We start from the raw sequence: 13,041 nt of genomic DNA on the forward strand, positions 1-13,041 counted from the left end.
ATTTCTGGTTTTTCAGTTTGCTTTTTTGAAAACCGAGGAAATTATATACATACACAAACGCATTAAAAGAACACTATTAAGACTGCAAAGTCTAGCACTCAGAAATAAGGAAACTTAAGAATTCAAGCTGCCTGTGCAATCTCAGTTTGGCCCCTTTGCATGTATGCATTGTGATACAGACTTTAATTACATATAGGGTTGGCAACAGTCTCATATTACAAGGGACATCCCTTATTTAAATAGAAAATTGCCTGTCTTGTACTAAATCAGCACAGGACACCTTTTATCCAGTATTTCAACAGCAGGGGGCTAGTACTCATGGGTGCATCTTTCCGGGAGAGCCCTAGGGTTGCCAACAGTCCCTTATTAGAAGGGATGACCGTTATTTCTTCATCTCTGTACAACCAGATTGTGAGTTGCTGAGTGCTGCAAAAAGCAGCAAGAAATACCCCTGGTGAATACATGAGTACTGCTTATTATTATTATTTATTATTGTATTATTATTCATTCATTCATTTATTATCATCATCCTATCGGGAGGAGGGTTGAGGCGGGAGTTTAAGAAAACAGCCCTTGTTTTTGACATACAATGTTGGCAACCATAATTACGTGCTCCCATACCATACTTTCGACAGGACCCTGCCTCATTCAGTACAGGATACCTGCTCTACGTATGACTCAGGGTTGTGCAGTGAAAGATACTGTTGTCTGTAGGACTCATGTTTAATTTGTTGCAGAAGCTGGAAGGTGTCGTGACTGAGGAAGGTGATTCCTAGGAGAAAAAGGATGATTTCATGAATAGGCCGCTCTGTGGGTGCTCAGGGGCTGGAGCACCCACGGGGGAAAAAAATGCACCGGCAGCCCCCCATCAACACCTCTCCCTCCCTGCAGTGCCTCCTGCCTGCTGGTGGGTCCCACCAATCAGTGCCTCCCTTTCCCTCCCAGCGCCTACCTCCTGCTGTGGATCAGAGGTTTCGTGGCATCTGGAGGTGCTGCAGGGGAAGGGAGAGAAGCGAGGGCGCAGTGCACTTGGGGGAGGGAGCAGAACGGGGCAGGAAAGAGGTTGGGTGAGGCATTGGGGGGAATGGGTAGAGTGGGGGCAGAGCCAGGGGGAGCACGCCCCGGCAGATTAGAAACACGGCACTTATGATTTCATGGTTAAGGCAGTTGAATGCTGACCTGGAGAATTGGATTCTGTCCCTGTCTTTGCCCCAGAGTCCTAGATGTGATGCTGGGCAAAACAAACTTGTTACCAGGTGGTCACTCATTGTGTGCCCCTTATTTTCTGGTTGCCCAACTTGAGACCCTGAGGACTGATTTGTAGAAGTGCTGAGTACTCATGTCTGCAATGAAAGTTGCACTTTGAACATATGAAATACTATATAATATTAACTCCTTTGAAAAATCAGGTCCTGGGAATCTCAGATGCGGCACCCAAAATCACTTTTCTGTGCCTCAGTTCCCCATCTGTAAAATGGGGATAATAAGACCACCCTCATCTCACAGGTGTGTTGTAAATATAAATTCATTAATGTTAGTAAACCACTCTGGTACCATGGTGTTGAGCACTACAGAAAAGCCCAGGAGGAAATTAATAATTCTGTTTTCAGGGCAGAGTTTGAATAGTGTGCAGTAAATAAGGCATGGGACCAAATGCTGAATAATAGGGGAAAAACGAAATATTAAACAGCTGTGCATTAAGTGAGCATCATCCATCCTGCACATGGAATGAGGCATCTATGGAAAATAGGTGATCATGTAATTAAAGATTGTATCAAAATGAATATGCAAAAGGGGCTAAATTAAAGTAGAACAACCAACCTTAATTCTGACATTTCCTAATTTGAGTGCTTGTCATTGCAATCTTAATAATGTCCTTTTAACATTGTATTTGTATTCCAAATATACTTTGCATATATAATTGTGTGTATTCTCCTTTTCTAGACAATTAGGCCTGGATGTTCAAAAGTGACTAATGATATTAGATTAGGGTTGCCAGGTGTCTGGTTTTCTATCAGAGCATCTGGTTGAAAAGGGACCCTGGCGCTTCAGCTCAGCACTGCTGACTGGGCCGTTAAAAGTCCGGTTGGTGGCACTCCTGGCGCAGTGGGACTGGCAGGCTCCCAGCGCGGCTCCTGGAAGCGTCCCTCCAGCTCCTAGGCAGAGGGAGGGCCACAGGGGCTCTGCGTGCTGCCCCCATCCCAAGCGCTGGCTCCATTGGCCAATGGGAGCTGTGGAGCTGGAGCTCAGGGTGGAGGCAGCGTGTGGAGTCCCTGTGACCGTCCCTCCCCCGAGGAGCTGGAGGCACCTGCCAGCTGCTTCCGGGAGCTGCCTGAAGTAAGCACAGCCCAGCGCCTGCGCTCCAACTTCCAACACCATGCCCCAGCCCTGAGCCCCTTCCTGCACCCAAACTCCCTCCCAGAGCCCGCACCCCCTCCTACACCCCAACTCTGTGCCCGAGTCCAGAGCCTCCTCCCGTACCCTGAGCCCCTCATTTCTGGCCTCAACCCAGAGCCTGTACCCCCTCCTACACCCCAACCCCCTACCCCAGCCCGGTGAAAGTGAGCAACGGTGGGGGAGTGAGTGATGGAGAGAGGGGGGATGGCGTGAGTGGGGGTGGGATCTCGGGGAAGGGGGGGGGCATGGGAAGGGCGTTTGGTTTTCCATGATTAGAACGTTGGCAACCCTATGCCGGATGCCTCCATTTTTTAGGTGTCCAACTTGAAAGAATTTTAAGGGGCCTGATTTTTAGAAAGTGCTGATTGTTCTCAACTGTGTAGTGGCTAGTAGGGTAACCAGATGTCCTGATTTTACAGGGACAGTCCTGATATTTGGGGCTTTGTCTTTTATATAGGCACCTATTACCCCCTCAGCCTCTGTCCTGATTTTTCACACTTGCTACCTGGTCACCCTAGTTTCCAGTGACTTAAAGTTACTAAGCAAAGTCTAAGAGTCTAGCTTTTAAGGTATAAAGAAATGATGAAAAGCAAATATTATGTGGATGTGATGAGGACCAAAAAATCCTGGCCTAACATTACAAACCACACTTTCTGGTAAAAGAGGAGGAAGGACTTACAAGCATCCAAACTTCCCAAAACACTGATTTGTTGTAGTCTGAAAGGCAAACAAAAATAAGCCAGTTACACATTCATTGAAGGGCTGGCAAAAGTCCAGTCACCATAGCAACCCCTCAATAGGCCTGTTTTGCTTGCACAAGCTTTCTTGCCTATCCCAGCCCCAAATTGCTGAATAGGAGGAGCTTTGCTTTGTCCATTCCTTATTTGTAACTTGTTGAGAGCTAAAGGGAGGGAGGGGTGAGCCATCTCTGCTGCCTGAGTTGCAATTACACCTACAAATGCCTTCTGTGTTGTATGGTGGCTGCATTCTGGCTCTTAAATTCCTTTGGCTGTTTGTGTTAGTAGAAGCAACTACCAGAACCTATTATGTTGGGATTGTGGAGGAGAACTGGGACTATGCACCAACTGGGAAGAATCTGATTACAGGACAAAGCCTCACAGAAGATGAGTAAGTCCCTCAGGTTTCTGGTAAATCGGATCTCATGATGTCTCGAGAGAAAAATCCTTAGGTCACCCATATTGTCTTAATGTCTTAAGTTTGTGCCGTCACTGGACTTTAGTTAAAAAAACAAACAGTTTTGCTAGTATGGCTGCAATATACATTTAAGGCTGGATATGACTTCTTCTGTTCAAGTCAGTGGAGAGACTCCCACTGAATTGAATGGGAGTTGGATCAGGCCTCTGCTGTTTAAAATGGCTTCTCTTCCTTATTACTGATAAAATTGGGGTGGGGTGCAGGGACTGGATACTTGCTGTGACGTTTATTGAAGGGTGAATTTCAGGTGTTAGTTCTCAAAAAGGATTAAAAGTTTTTGTTTTGTTTTTTTAATTGCAGCTTTGCTTTACAAGGATTCATGTGGGAAACCAGGTATTTCTGTGAGTGGTGGCCCAAGGTGACATCACAGTTCTGTCACCACTAAGCACAGCTTTTCCACAATGAGAACTGAAGAGAATCTTTTGTAAACTGGTGAAATTTGAGAAACTGGAAAAACTGGTTTGAAATCAATAAGAACAAGTACAAAGTACTTCACTTAGGAAGGAAAAAGCAGATGCACAACCACAAAATGAGAAATAACTGGTTAGGTGGTAATACTGCTGCTGAAAAGGCTCTGGGAGTTATCGTGGATCACTAACTGAACACAAGTCTAGAATGTGATGCGGTTGCCCAGAAGGCTAATATTCTGGAGTGTATTAACAGGGATATGATAAGAGACACAGAAGGTGTTTGTCTTGCTCTGCTTGGTGCTGGTGAGGGCTGATCTGGAATACTGTGTCCAGTTCTGGGCGTCACACTTTAGGAAAGATGTGGACAAATTGGAGAGATTCCAAAGGAGAGGAATAAAAAGTTTAGGAAACCTGACCTATGAGGAAAGGTTAACAAACTGGGCAGGTTTACTCTTGAGAAAAGAAAATTGAGGAGAGACCTGATAAGAGTGTTCAAATATTTTATGGGCTGTTATAATGTTGTACCAATAAATTAAAAACCAGCAGGATCTTATTAAAGGGAAAAAGGCAAAATACCACATTTATTGTGAATACAGAAAGAATCATAGTAAGCAGTTAGTTACAGCTGTAACATTCCATTCAATCTCATCTTTATTCACACATTCATTCATACACACACACACACACACAGGTTCTGCAGGGTTGTTATCATAGTAAGCAGTTAGTTATAGCTATAACATTCCATTCAATCTCATCTTTATTCACACATTCATTCATATATACACACACACACACACACACAGGTTCTGCAAGGTTGTTATCATAGTAAGCAGTTAGTTATAGCTATAACATTCCATTCAATCTCATCTTTATTCACACATTCATTCATATACACACACACACACACACAGGTTCTGCAAGGTTGTTATCATAGTAAGCAGTTAGTTATAGCTATAACATTCCATTCAATCTCATATTTATTCACACATTCATTCATACACACACACACACAGAGGTTCTGCAAAGTTGTTATCATAGTTACCAGCCTTAGAGTTGCTCATGCCAAGCCTACTGGCCAGGTGGCCTGGACATGAGGAGGGAGCAGGGCCTTGTCAGATGCTCATCTGATGCTTCTGGAAGTTGGTTTGCAGAATCAGACCCCAAAGTTCTCACTTTTTAGAGTGTATTTTTATAGGAATTTCTTTCTATGCCAGTCTATGGGAATTGCTTCATCATGCTGTTGCTGAATCAATCAGCAGATAGCACATTCCTGACGGCTCCGAGATGTTATCTTGTTCTTTGGTTCTCCCATTCTTGAGGCTGTTGGGTGGATTCCAGTCTGCCCTGCGGGGGTCCTCTGGTTATTTCCACTTGACCCCTTCTTCAGCCGATGGACACTGGATTCTTAGGCTGGCACCTCCCTGATCATTTAGTTATTATCCACACCAAGCATCCATCCACATACATCCTCTATCTCTATTTTAATCACAATTGTTAATACAACAAAAGGGCGGGGAGTTTCTGGGTGCTGTTTCTGTTAGAGTATTGCTTTGAGTCTCTCTCTCTCTCTGTGAATTGCTTTGAGAACAGACTCTGTCTTAGAATGTACTAACACAACTAGCAGCTTGCAAGTTTCACACACAGAGGGAGAGAAACAGTACCAAAAACCAAGAGACCTCTTAATTAGTAATACCCTGGAATTTAAACTATGGGGAATCAAACTCATTTGTGATTTTAATACAGAACTTCTTTAATATGATCCAACATAATCCCCCTTTTGACACTAAGATTTATAATCATCAGTGTCACTTTCTATGTAGCCTATTCAAGAGAAAGTACTGTGAGGCAATTTGAGTTTGTGATTCCAATTCATGCCACATACACAATCCTAGTGATGTATCTTTACTACAAGGTTCTGGGGCAACAGGCAAGGTGAGGCACACCCACTTTTGAGGAGTCCATTCGGTACAACCTCTAGTGTCCAATAGCTTCACTCCCTCCCAGCCCACTGGCTCGAGGTCCAGGGTAGCCAGAAGGATCCCATGTGTAATATGGGGAGTGGGTTAACCTTCAATACCTTTGCCTCCAGGGACTGTTGGTGTGCAATTTTGACAACAATTTCTCCCATTAACAAGTCTGGTTTTACAATACTGGAAACATATTGCATCCATTCATATTGATAAGTGTCAAACAATGATCTCTTTCTTTTTTAACAAATGCATCAAACCCTTAATATTTCCCAATATGACCCAGAACATTTTGTGTTCCAAAGTAGCTAGTGCAAGTATCTGCATTTCAGTGCGTCCCATAGCTATGGCTGTGTAGTTTCCTATTTCTAATATTTTTTTTTCTTATGGATAAGCCATGTGATAGTATTAAGCCATTACTAAAGATTCCATCGGCCTTTTAGGTTACCCAGACCAATTTGGACCAAGTCTATATTGGCATGTACTTGTTTTTGTATCAGGCTGTCCTGTAGTTGGGACAGAAAGCTTAATTTATTTTTAAGTTCCTGCAGGTCTTCAGTATTTTTTTTTTTTTTAAACACACAACAGTGCTAGCAACAAGACAAAACACAAGACAAAACATAGAACACAAAACACAATTTCTATTGTGACAGTAGATTCATGGTATTGGGTTCTTTTCAGCTGGCATCAGCTTTTCCTGATTTTCTGAAAGACAAAAAGAACATGTTTCTACCCCTTTTGGGGTGGCAGATTATTGCTTAAAATATTTCTTTTACAAATACCCTTGCTGATTGCAGGCAAAACAGAGGAATTGCCCCCACATTTTCCTGTTTTTGTTCTATAGGCAGGCCAGGTTTCAATGGCTTTTATCTTTTAAGGGTTATGGGGAAATTATCCCACTGTTTAGTCATTAAATCCCTGAGTTTTCCTTCTTATACAGCAGACCAAGTTTATAATGTTTTTCCTGCTGTGTTAATCTTTAAGTTTTATTTACAGGTAATAACTGAGAAGCATCATTACCATACGACGTTAAAGGGTTTTTCCAAAAATCATACACACTATACATTGTTACAGGGATACTTATTATAATTAAATTTATTAAAATTATCTTGTTATCCCATGCCTTTTATTTAGACAATTTGTTTGCTGAGCAGGTATGTCCTTTATCTGCAGCTCCTTTGTGCTGCTAGTTCTTTCCTTCCTTTATCATTTAGGTAATTTGCATTTTCACAGAAGCTTCCTGCTTTTGGATTTAAAGCCATCAGCAGCTCAGAGACTCTATCTTAAAAGGGACACAATCAACTTTCACCAGAGTTTTGATTACTTTTAACTTCTGCTTCCAAAACACACAGCAATCTGAAAAAGAAAATCCAACCTATTGTGGCTCCCTTTGGAGCCCTAATAGCATTTTAATTAAGTAGCATGGTATTTTTGCATTTCTTTTGCCCCTTCTACAATATACCCTGCACATGTTCTGGGGCAAATGCACATTCCTTCCATAGTTTAACTTCTATAACATTATCCAAATCCATTTTTACATAAGGTGTCACTATTTCTTTTTTTTTGCTTACAGAGTTTTCATGTACCTTTATCAAAGTGACAGTCTGATTACTCAGAGCCATTTTAAGACTCAGTGTTTCTAACATTGCTTCTTCTTGTTTTGTGCACCTCACCCCTGCTGTTGCTTCAGAGAGGCACTGTCTTTTTTTTTAATTTTTTTTTTTTACTACAACTCTCATCTGCTATTTTGTTACAAAAACAAACAAACAAAAAACAAACAAACAAAAAGAATCCAGAATTTTTTTTTTTATATTCTCCTGATTTTGACTGCCCTGCTGCAGCCACAACTTAAAAACATTTTAAATTTTGTAAAGCATTGAGTTACCTTTTAAGGGTTAAATGCCAAATCCCAAAGCCAAACAACACTAATTACCTGTGTCTAGCAAAAAGGTCTGTCAGTTTTGCAACTTTGAATTAAAGAGTCAAATGGATTTTTAGTGGCATTATTTAAAACAAAAACAAAACCAACTGGTCCTTAGAACTTTACATATTTACACACACAGAGACAGATACATATACATTTTCTTTTCCTTAACATCCCTTCCACACTGCTCTGTTTTTTACATCTTACATTCCCTTTATACATTTGAGGCAGTTAAGTTCCAATAGAATCCTCTTATGTTCTTTTAGCAAATTTGACTAAATTGTCCAGTCAAATGATTTTAATCAGATAGTTTATTTTTGCCTGGCTAATTTACAGACATTCCTTTGGAAAAGGGCCCATTTTTCTTTCAGAATGGCTGCAAAGAAACCAAGAATGCTCTTTCTCTAACACTTTTCCTTTTTAACATTTTCACAAAGTTTAGCTGCTTAATTCCCTCCAGCCTCTGCAGAGTTAACTTTTTTTTTTTTTTACTCTCTTTTCTCTTTGTAATTATGCCTGGGGGTGCCGTACATAGGACCTTCTCCCCCTTTACTTGCTTCCCTCCAGCCTCTGCAGAGTTAACTTTTTCACTCTTTTTTTTTTTTTTTTTATTCCTGGAGTGCCTCTTTCACTATTTTCAGCTGGCTTTGGGTATTTGTAGCCAGCACCTTCCAATTGTCTGCTCTCTTTTCCGTTTGTGCCTTTTCCTCTTTACATGAAGACAAGCGGAGGGAAGAATCCTTACATGCCTCCCACAACAACCAAATTGCTGCTGCATCTCTTTTGGCAGCACTAGAAGGTTTGTATATGAGGATATACTGAGCCAATCTATCCTCTAGGTCCGAAATAGTGCAGACATCAGCTAGGGCTTGTTTAGTCCAAGGACTGTGGCCAAATTTTTGAAGGATTTGTTTAAAAGGTGTAATTTCTTTAACAAAAGGTGAGGTTGGAGTTCCTTCTGACTCCATTCCTCCCTCTGGTACTGGCTTACCCTGTTTTCTTTTAAACATCTTAACATGGATATTTCAATCTCTTTGTCACTGATGGTATTACTTAGCAAGTGACACAGCCTAGATTCTGAAATCATAGCTTAATCTATGCGTTTTTCTCCTGCTACCTTCCCGGAGGCCAGCAGGTTCCCTGCTACCTTCCCGGAGGCCAGCAGGTTCCCTGCTACCTTCCCGGAGGCCAGCAGGTTCCCTGCTACCTTCCCGGAGGCCAGCAGGTTCCCTGCTACCTTCTCGGAGGCCAGCAGGTCCGGTTAACCTATTTCTCCCTGCTACCTTCTCGGAGGCCAGCAGGTCTGGTTAACCTATTTCTTCCCTGCTACCTTCTCGGAGGCCAGCAGGTCCCCTGCTACCTTCTTGGAGGCCAGCAGGTCTAGTTTAATCTGTTCTCCCCTGCTACCTTCTCGGAGGCCAGCAGGTCCCCTGCTACCTTCTCAGAGGCCAGCAGGTCTGGTTTAATCTGTTTTTCCTGCTACCTTCTCGGAGGCCAGCAGGTCCCCTGCTACCTTCTCGGAGGCCAGCAGGTCTGGTTAACCTAATAGAAATGCCTAGCTCACTAGAGCTGGCGGTGTGCACACCAATATTTACAATAACTGAGGTTTTTTACCAATATTCCCCCTTTCGCAATTCTCCACCAAAATGTTGTACCAATAAATTAAAAACCAGCAGGATCTTATTAAAGGGAAAAAGGCAAAATACCACATTTATTGTGAATACAGAAAGAATCATAGTAAGCAGTTAGTTACAGCTGTAACATTCCATTCAATCTCATCTTTATTCACACATTCATTCATACACACACACACACACACACAGGTTCTGCAAAGTTGTTATCATAGTTACCAGCCTTAGAGTTGCTCATGCCAAGCCTACTGGCCAGGTGGCCTGGACATGAGGAGGGAGCAGGGCCTTGTCAGATGCTCATCTGATGCTCCTGGAAGTTGGTTTGCAGAATCAGACCCCAAAGTTCTCACTTTTTAGAGTGTATTTTTATAGGAATTTCTTTCTATGCCAGTCTATGGGAATTGCTTCATCATGCTGTTGCTGAATCAATCAGCAGATAGCACATTCCTGACGGCTCCGAGATGTTATCTTGTTCTTTGGTTCTCCCATTCTTGAGGCTGTTGGGTGGATTCCAGTCTGCCCTGCGGGGGTCCTCTGGTTATTTCCACTTGACCCCTTCTTCAGCCGATGGACACTGGATTCTTAGGCTGGCACCTCCCTGATCATTTAGTTATTATCCACACCAAGCATCCATCCACATACATCCTCTATCTCTATTTTAATCACAATTGTTAATACAACAAAAGGGCGGGGAGTTTCTGGGTGCTGTTTCTGTTGTTAGAGTATTGCTTTGAGTCTCTCTCTCTCTGTGAATTGCTTTGAGAACAGACTCTGTCTTAGAATGTACTAACACAACTAGCAGCTTGCAAGTTTCACACACAGAGGGAGAGAAACAGTACCAAAAACCAAGAGACCTCTTAATTAGTAATACCCTGGAATTTAAACTATGGGGAATCAAACTCATTTGTGATTTTAATACAGAACTTCTTTAATATGATCCAACAATAAAGGGGACTGTGATGAATTCTCCATGTCCAGTGAAAGTAGGACAAGAAGTAATGGGCATAATCTGCAGCAAGGGAGATTTAGGTTAGATATTAGGAAAATCTTTCTAACTATATGGGTAGATAAATTCTGGAATAGGCTTCCAAGGGAGGTTGTGAAATCCCCATTATTGGAGGTTTTTAAGAAGAGACTGGACAAACACCTGTCGGGGATGGTCTAGGTTTATTTGGTGCTGGCTGAGTGCAGGAGGCTGGACTTGATGACTTCTCAAGGTCCCTTCCAAACCTACATTTTTATGATTCTATGTGGAACCACAGAAGTTAGAGATGGGAAAGACTTATTCAAGATTCAAATACACATGTACAAGTGGGATGAGAAGAAGATGGTCCATACAAACATACTGTATACTGCACATATAGGCCTCGGTTCAGGGAGCCACAGAAGTCAGTGCTTAAATTTAAGCACGTGAGTATTTCCACTGACATCCATGTACTTAAATTTAGACATGTGCCTAAGTACCTTTCCGAGCTGTGACCACAGTATTGTGATGTGTATATTCACTATGCACAGGGGTGGGGGTAGGGTTTGGGAGAAAATAGGATTCTGCCCAGGTGTAGGAGTCCACACTAGCAGATCGTGATGCAAGTTCAGAACTTTGTATTGTCCTAGAAGTTAGAAATGGGAAAGACCTATATGGCTATCTAGGCAACGCCAAGCCAATGCAGGATTGTTCCATACATCCCTAGTGATATGTTCATGACAGTTTGAAAAGTCTCAAGCAAGAAAAGTATTTTTTTAAAATAACTTCAGGTGAAAGCCATACACAACTTTGCAGATAATTACCATAAAAGTACCAAAAATGCAGTATTAGCAAGTGAAATAAATGGACTTCTCACTTTTTGTTTTAGCGTGGATGTGATGGTTACGGAGAAGGAGTGAAGAAATGGCATAACATTCTATAACCACTGTTTCTGCTTTAAAAAAAAAAAAGGAATGACTAACAAATGGAGCTGTGCAAACTTGTGAAGAAAATGTGCAAATTCATTCACACTCCCAGAAATCTCTCCATTTTGCAGAATTGTGTAAAACAGTAGTTTGATGGCAAAACTATAAAACTACACGTTTTCAAACAGCAACTTCACTGAAAAGTGGACTCTTTTTCACTCAGAAAATTACTGACATTTTAGTGAGAAAAAATAATAATGCTAGGCTCATAGAACTGAAAATGGTCCCATGTTCCTGTGAGCATTTTGGGAAAACAGGACCAGTTTTGATTTAGCAACAAAATGTTCAGATCTTGAGTGCTTAGAACTGTACTGCAACCATTTCACCCCACTTTGCTAATGGGCATCCAAACTTAAGAAACACAATGAGGTTGTTTTCTACTAGTTTCACAAGAACTTTGCAGGTGCAACCCACTGTTGATTGTCTGCTACATTTCCCCCTGCCGTGACTGATTCATAAATAATATGTGTTTGCTGCAGTAGTGAGGCAAGAAAGGGCTCTGTATTTTTGCTCAAGCAGGAGGTTGTGCAATTAGTTCAGGAGGTCCCAGGTTTTATTGCCTAGAGTTATCAAGAGAGTCATTACACATACCTAGACTGCGTGGTGGTGGTTTGTTCTCAGCATGTGAATATGTTTCCGAGTTTGTTATGTGGAAAGGAGTAGGGTGGCCAAATCTTTCACTGGGAAGGCTACTACAGTTGTGTTACATATTGGAATTTCTCACTGCCCTGCTCAGGGTAGCAGAGGATTGCTTCCCTGCTCTCATTCCTAAGATGGAAGAGCTCCAGTGGGAGGAATTTAACTTCAGATGGGGTGCAGATATTTATAAATCTCACACACACCAGGAAGAGTTTGTATCTGTCCTACAGAATGTGATGGTAATGGTATTTTTCTGGGCTGCCCTTTGGACTATTTGAATACTAACCTGAACAGTTTGCTGTTTGGACCAGGATGCCCATTCACACACAGCACTCTCTGAATTTGGTTGCATGTACTTTAAAGTCAGTGACATTAATTCACATACCTATTTCATAGACAGAGAAATTTTTCATTAAGGATTTTAAATTAACTCTTTGCTTATTTTTAGTCTAATTTTTACAGGACATTACTTCCTACAAGTAATTGTTAAATCTTTTAAATAAGAAATTGATTGCTAAAGGCATTAAGCCATGCAGGATAATCTAGTTCCATAAAACCTTTGGATTCATGCCATTCCAGATGACCGGGACAACAGGACAATACTCTTTGAAAAGGCAGCGTTCTGCAAATAAAAATGCTTAGTATTACAATACACAGTAATTTTCATTTTCAAACCATGACTGATTAATCATAGAATATCAGGGTTGGAAGGGACCTCAGGAGGTCATCTAGTCCAACCCCGTGCTCAAAGCAGGACCAATCCCCAACTAAATCATCCCAGCCAGGGCTTTGTCAAGCCTGACCTTAAAAACTTCTAAGGAAGGAGATTCCACCACCTCCCTAGGTAACGCATTCCAGTGTTTCACCACCCTCCTAGTGAAAAAGTTTTTCCTAATATCCAACCTAAA

At 41.8% G+C, this 13,041-nt stretch overlaps 1 protein-coding gene across 6 annotated transcripts in view; it reads left to right on the forward strand.

Annotated features, from left to right (window-relative positions):
* Positions 1–3,301: 3,301 nt before the first annotated feature.
* The window catches only part of HEPHL1 (hephaestin like 1), a 106,252-nt gene continuing 96,512 nt past the window's right edge, over positions 3,302–13,041 (forward strand). For all 6 annotated transcript variants that reach the window (XM_007059402.3, XM_043528963.1, XM_043528973.1 and 3 more), the window contains exon 1: positions 3,302–3,525. In XM_007059402.3, coding sequence (XP_007059464.3) covers positions 3,356–3,525 — 170 coding nt within the window. In that variant the 5' untranslated portion in view covers positions 3,302–3,355. The remainder of the gene's footprint in view (positions 3,526–13,041) is intronic.

This window comes from Chelonia mydas, chromosome 1 (assembly GCF_015237465.2).
Source record: "Chelonia mydas isolate rCheMyd1 chromosome 1, rCheMyd1.pri.v2, whole genome shotgun sequence".
NCBI classification, from domain to species: Eukaryota; Metazoa; Chordata; order Testudines; family Cheloniidae; genus Chelonia; species Chelonia mydas.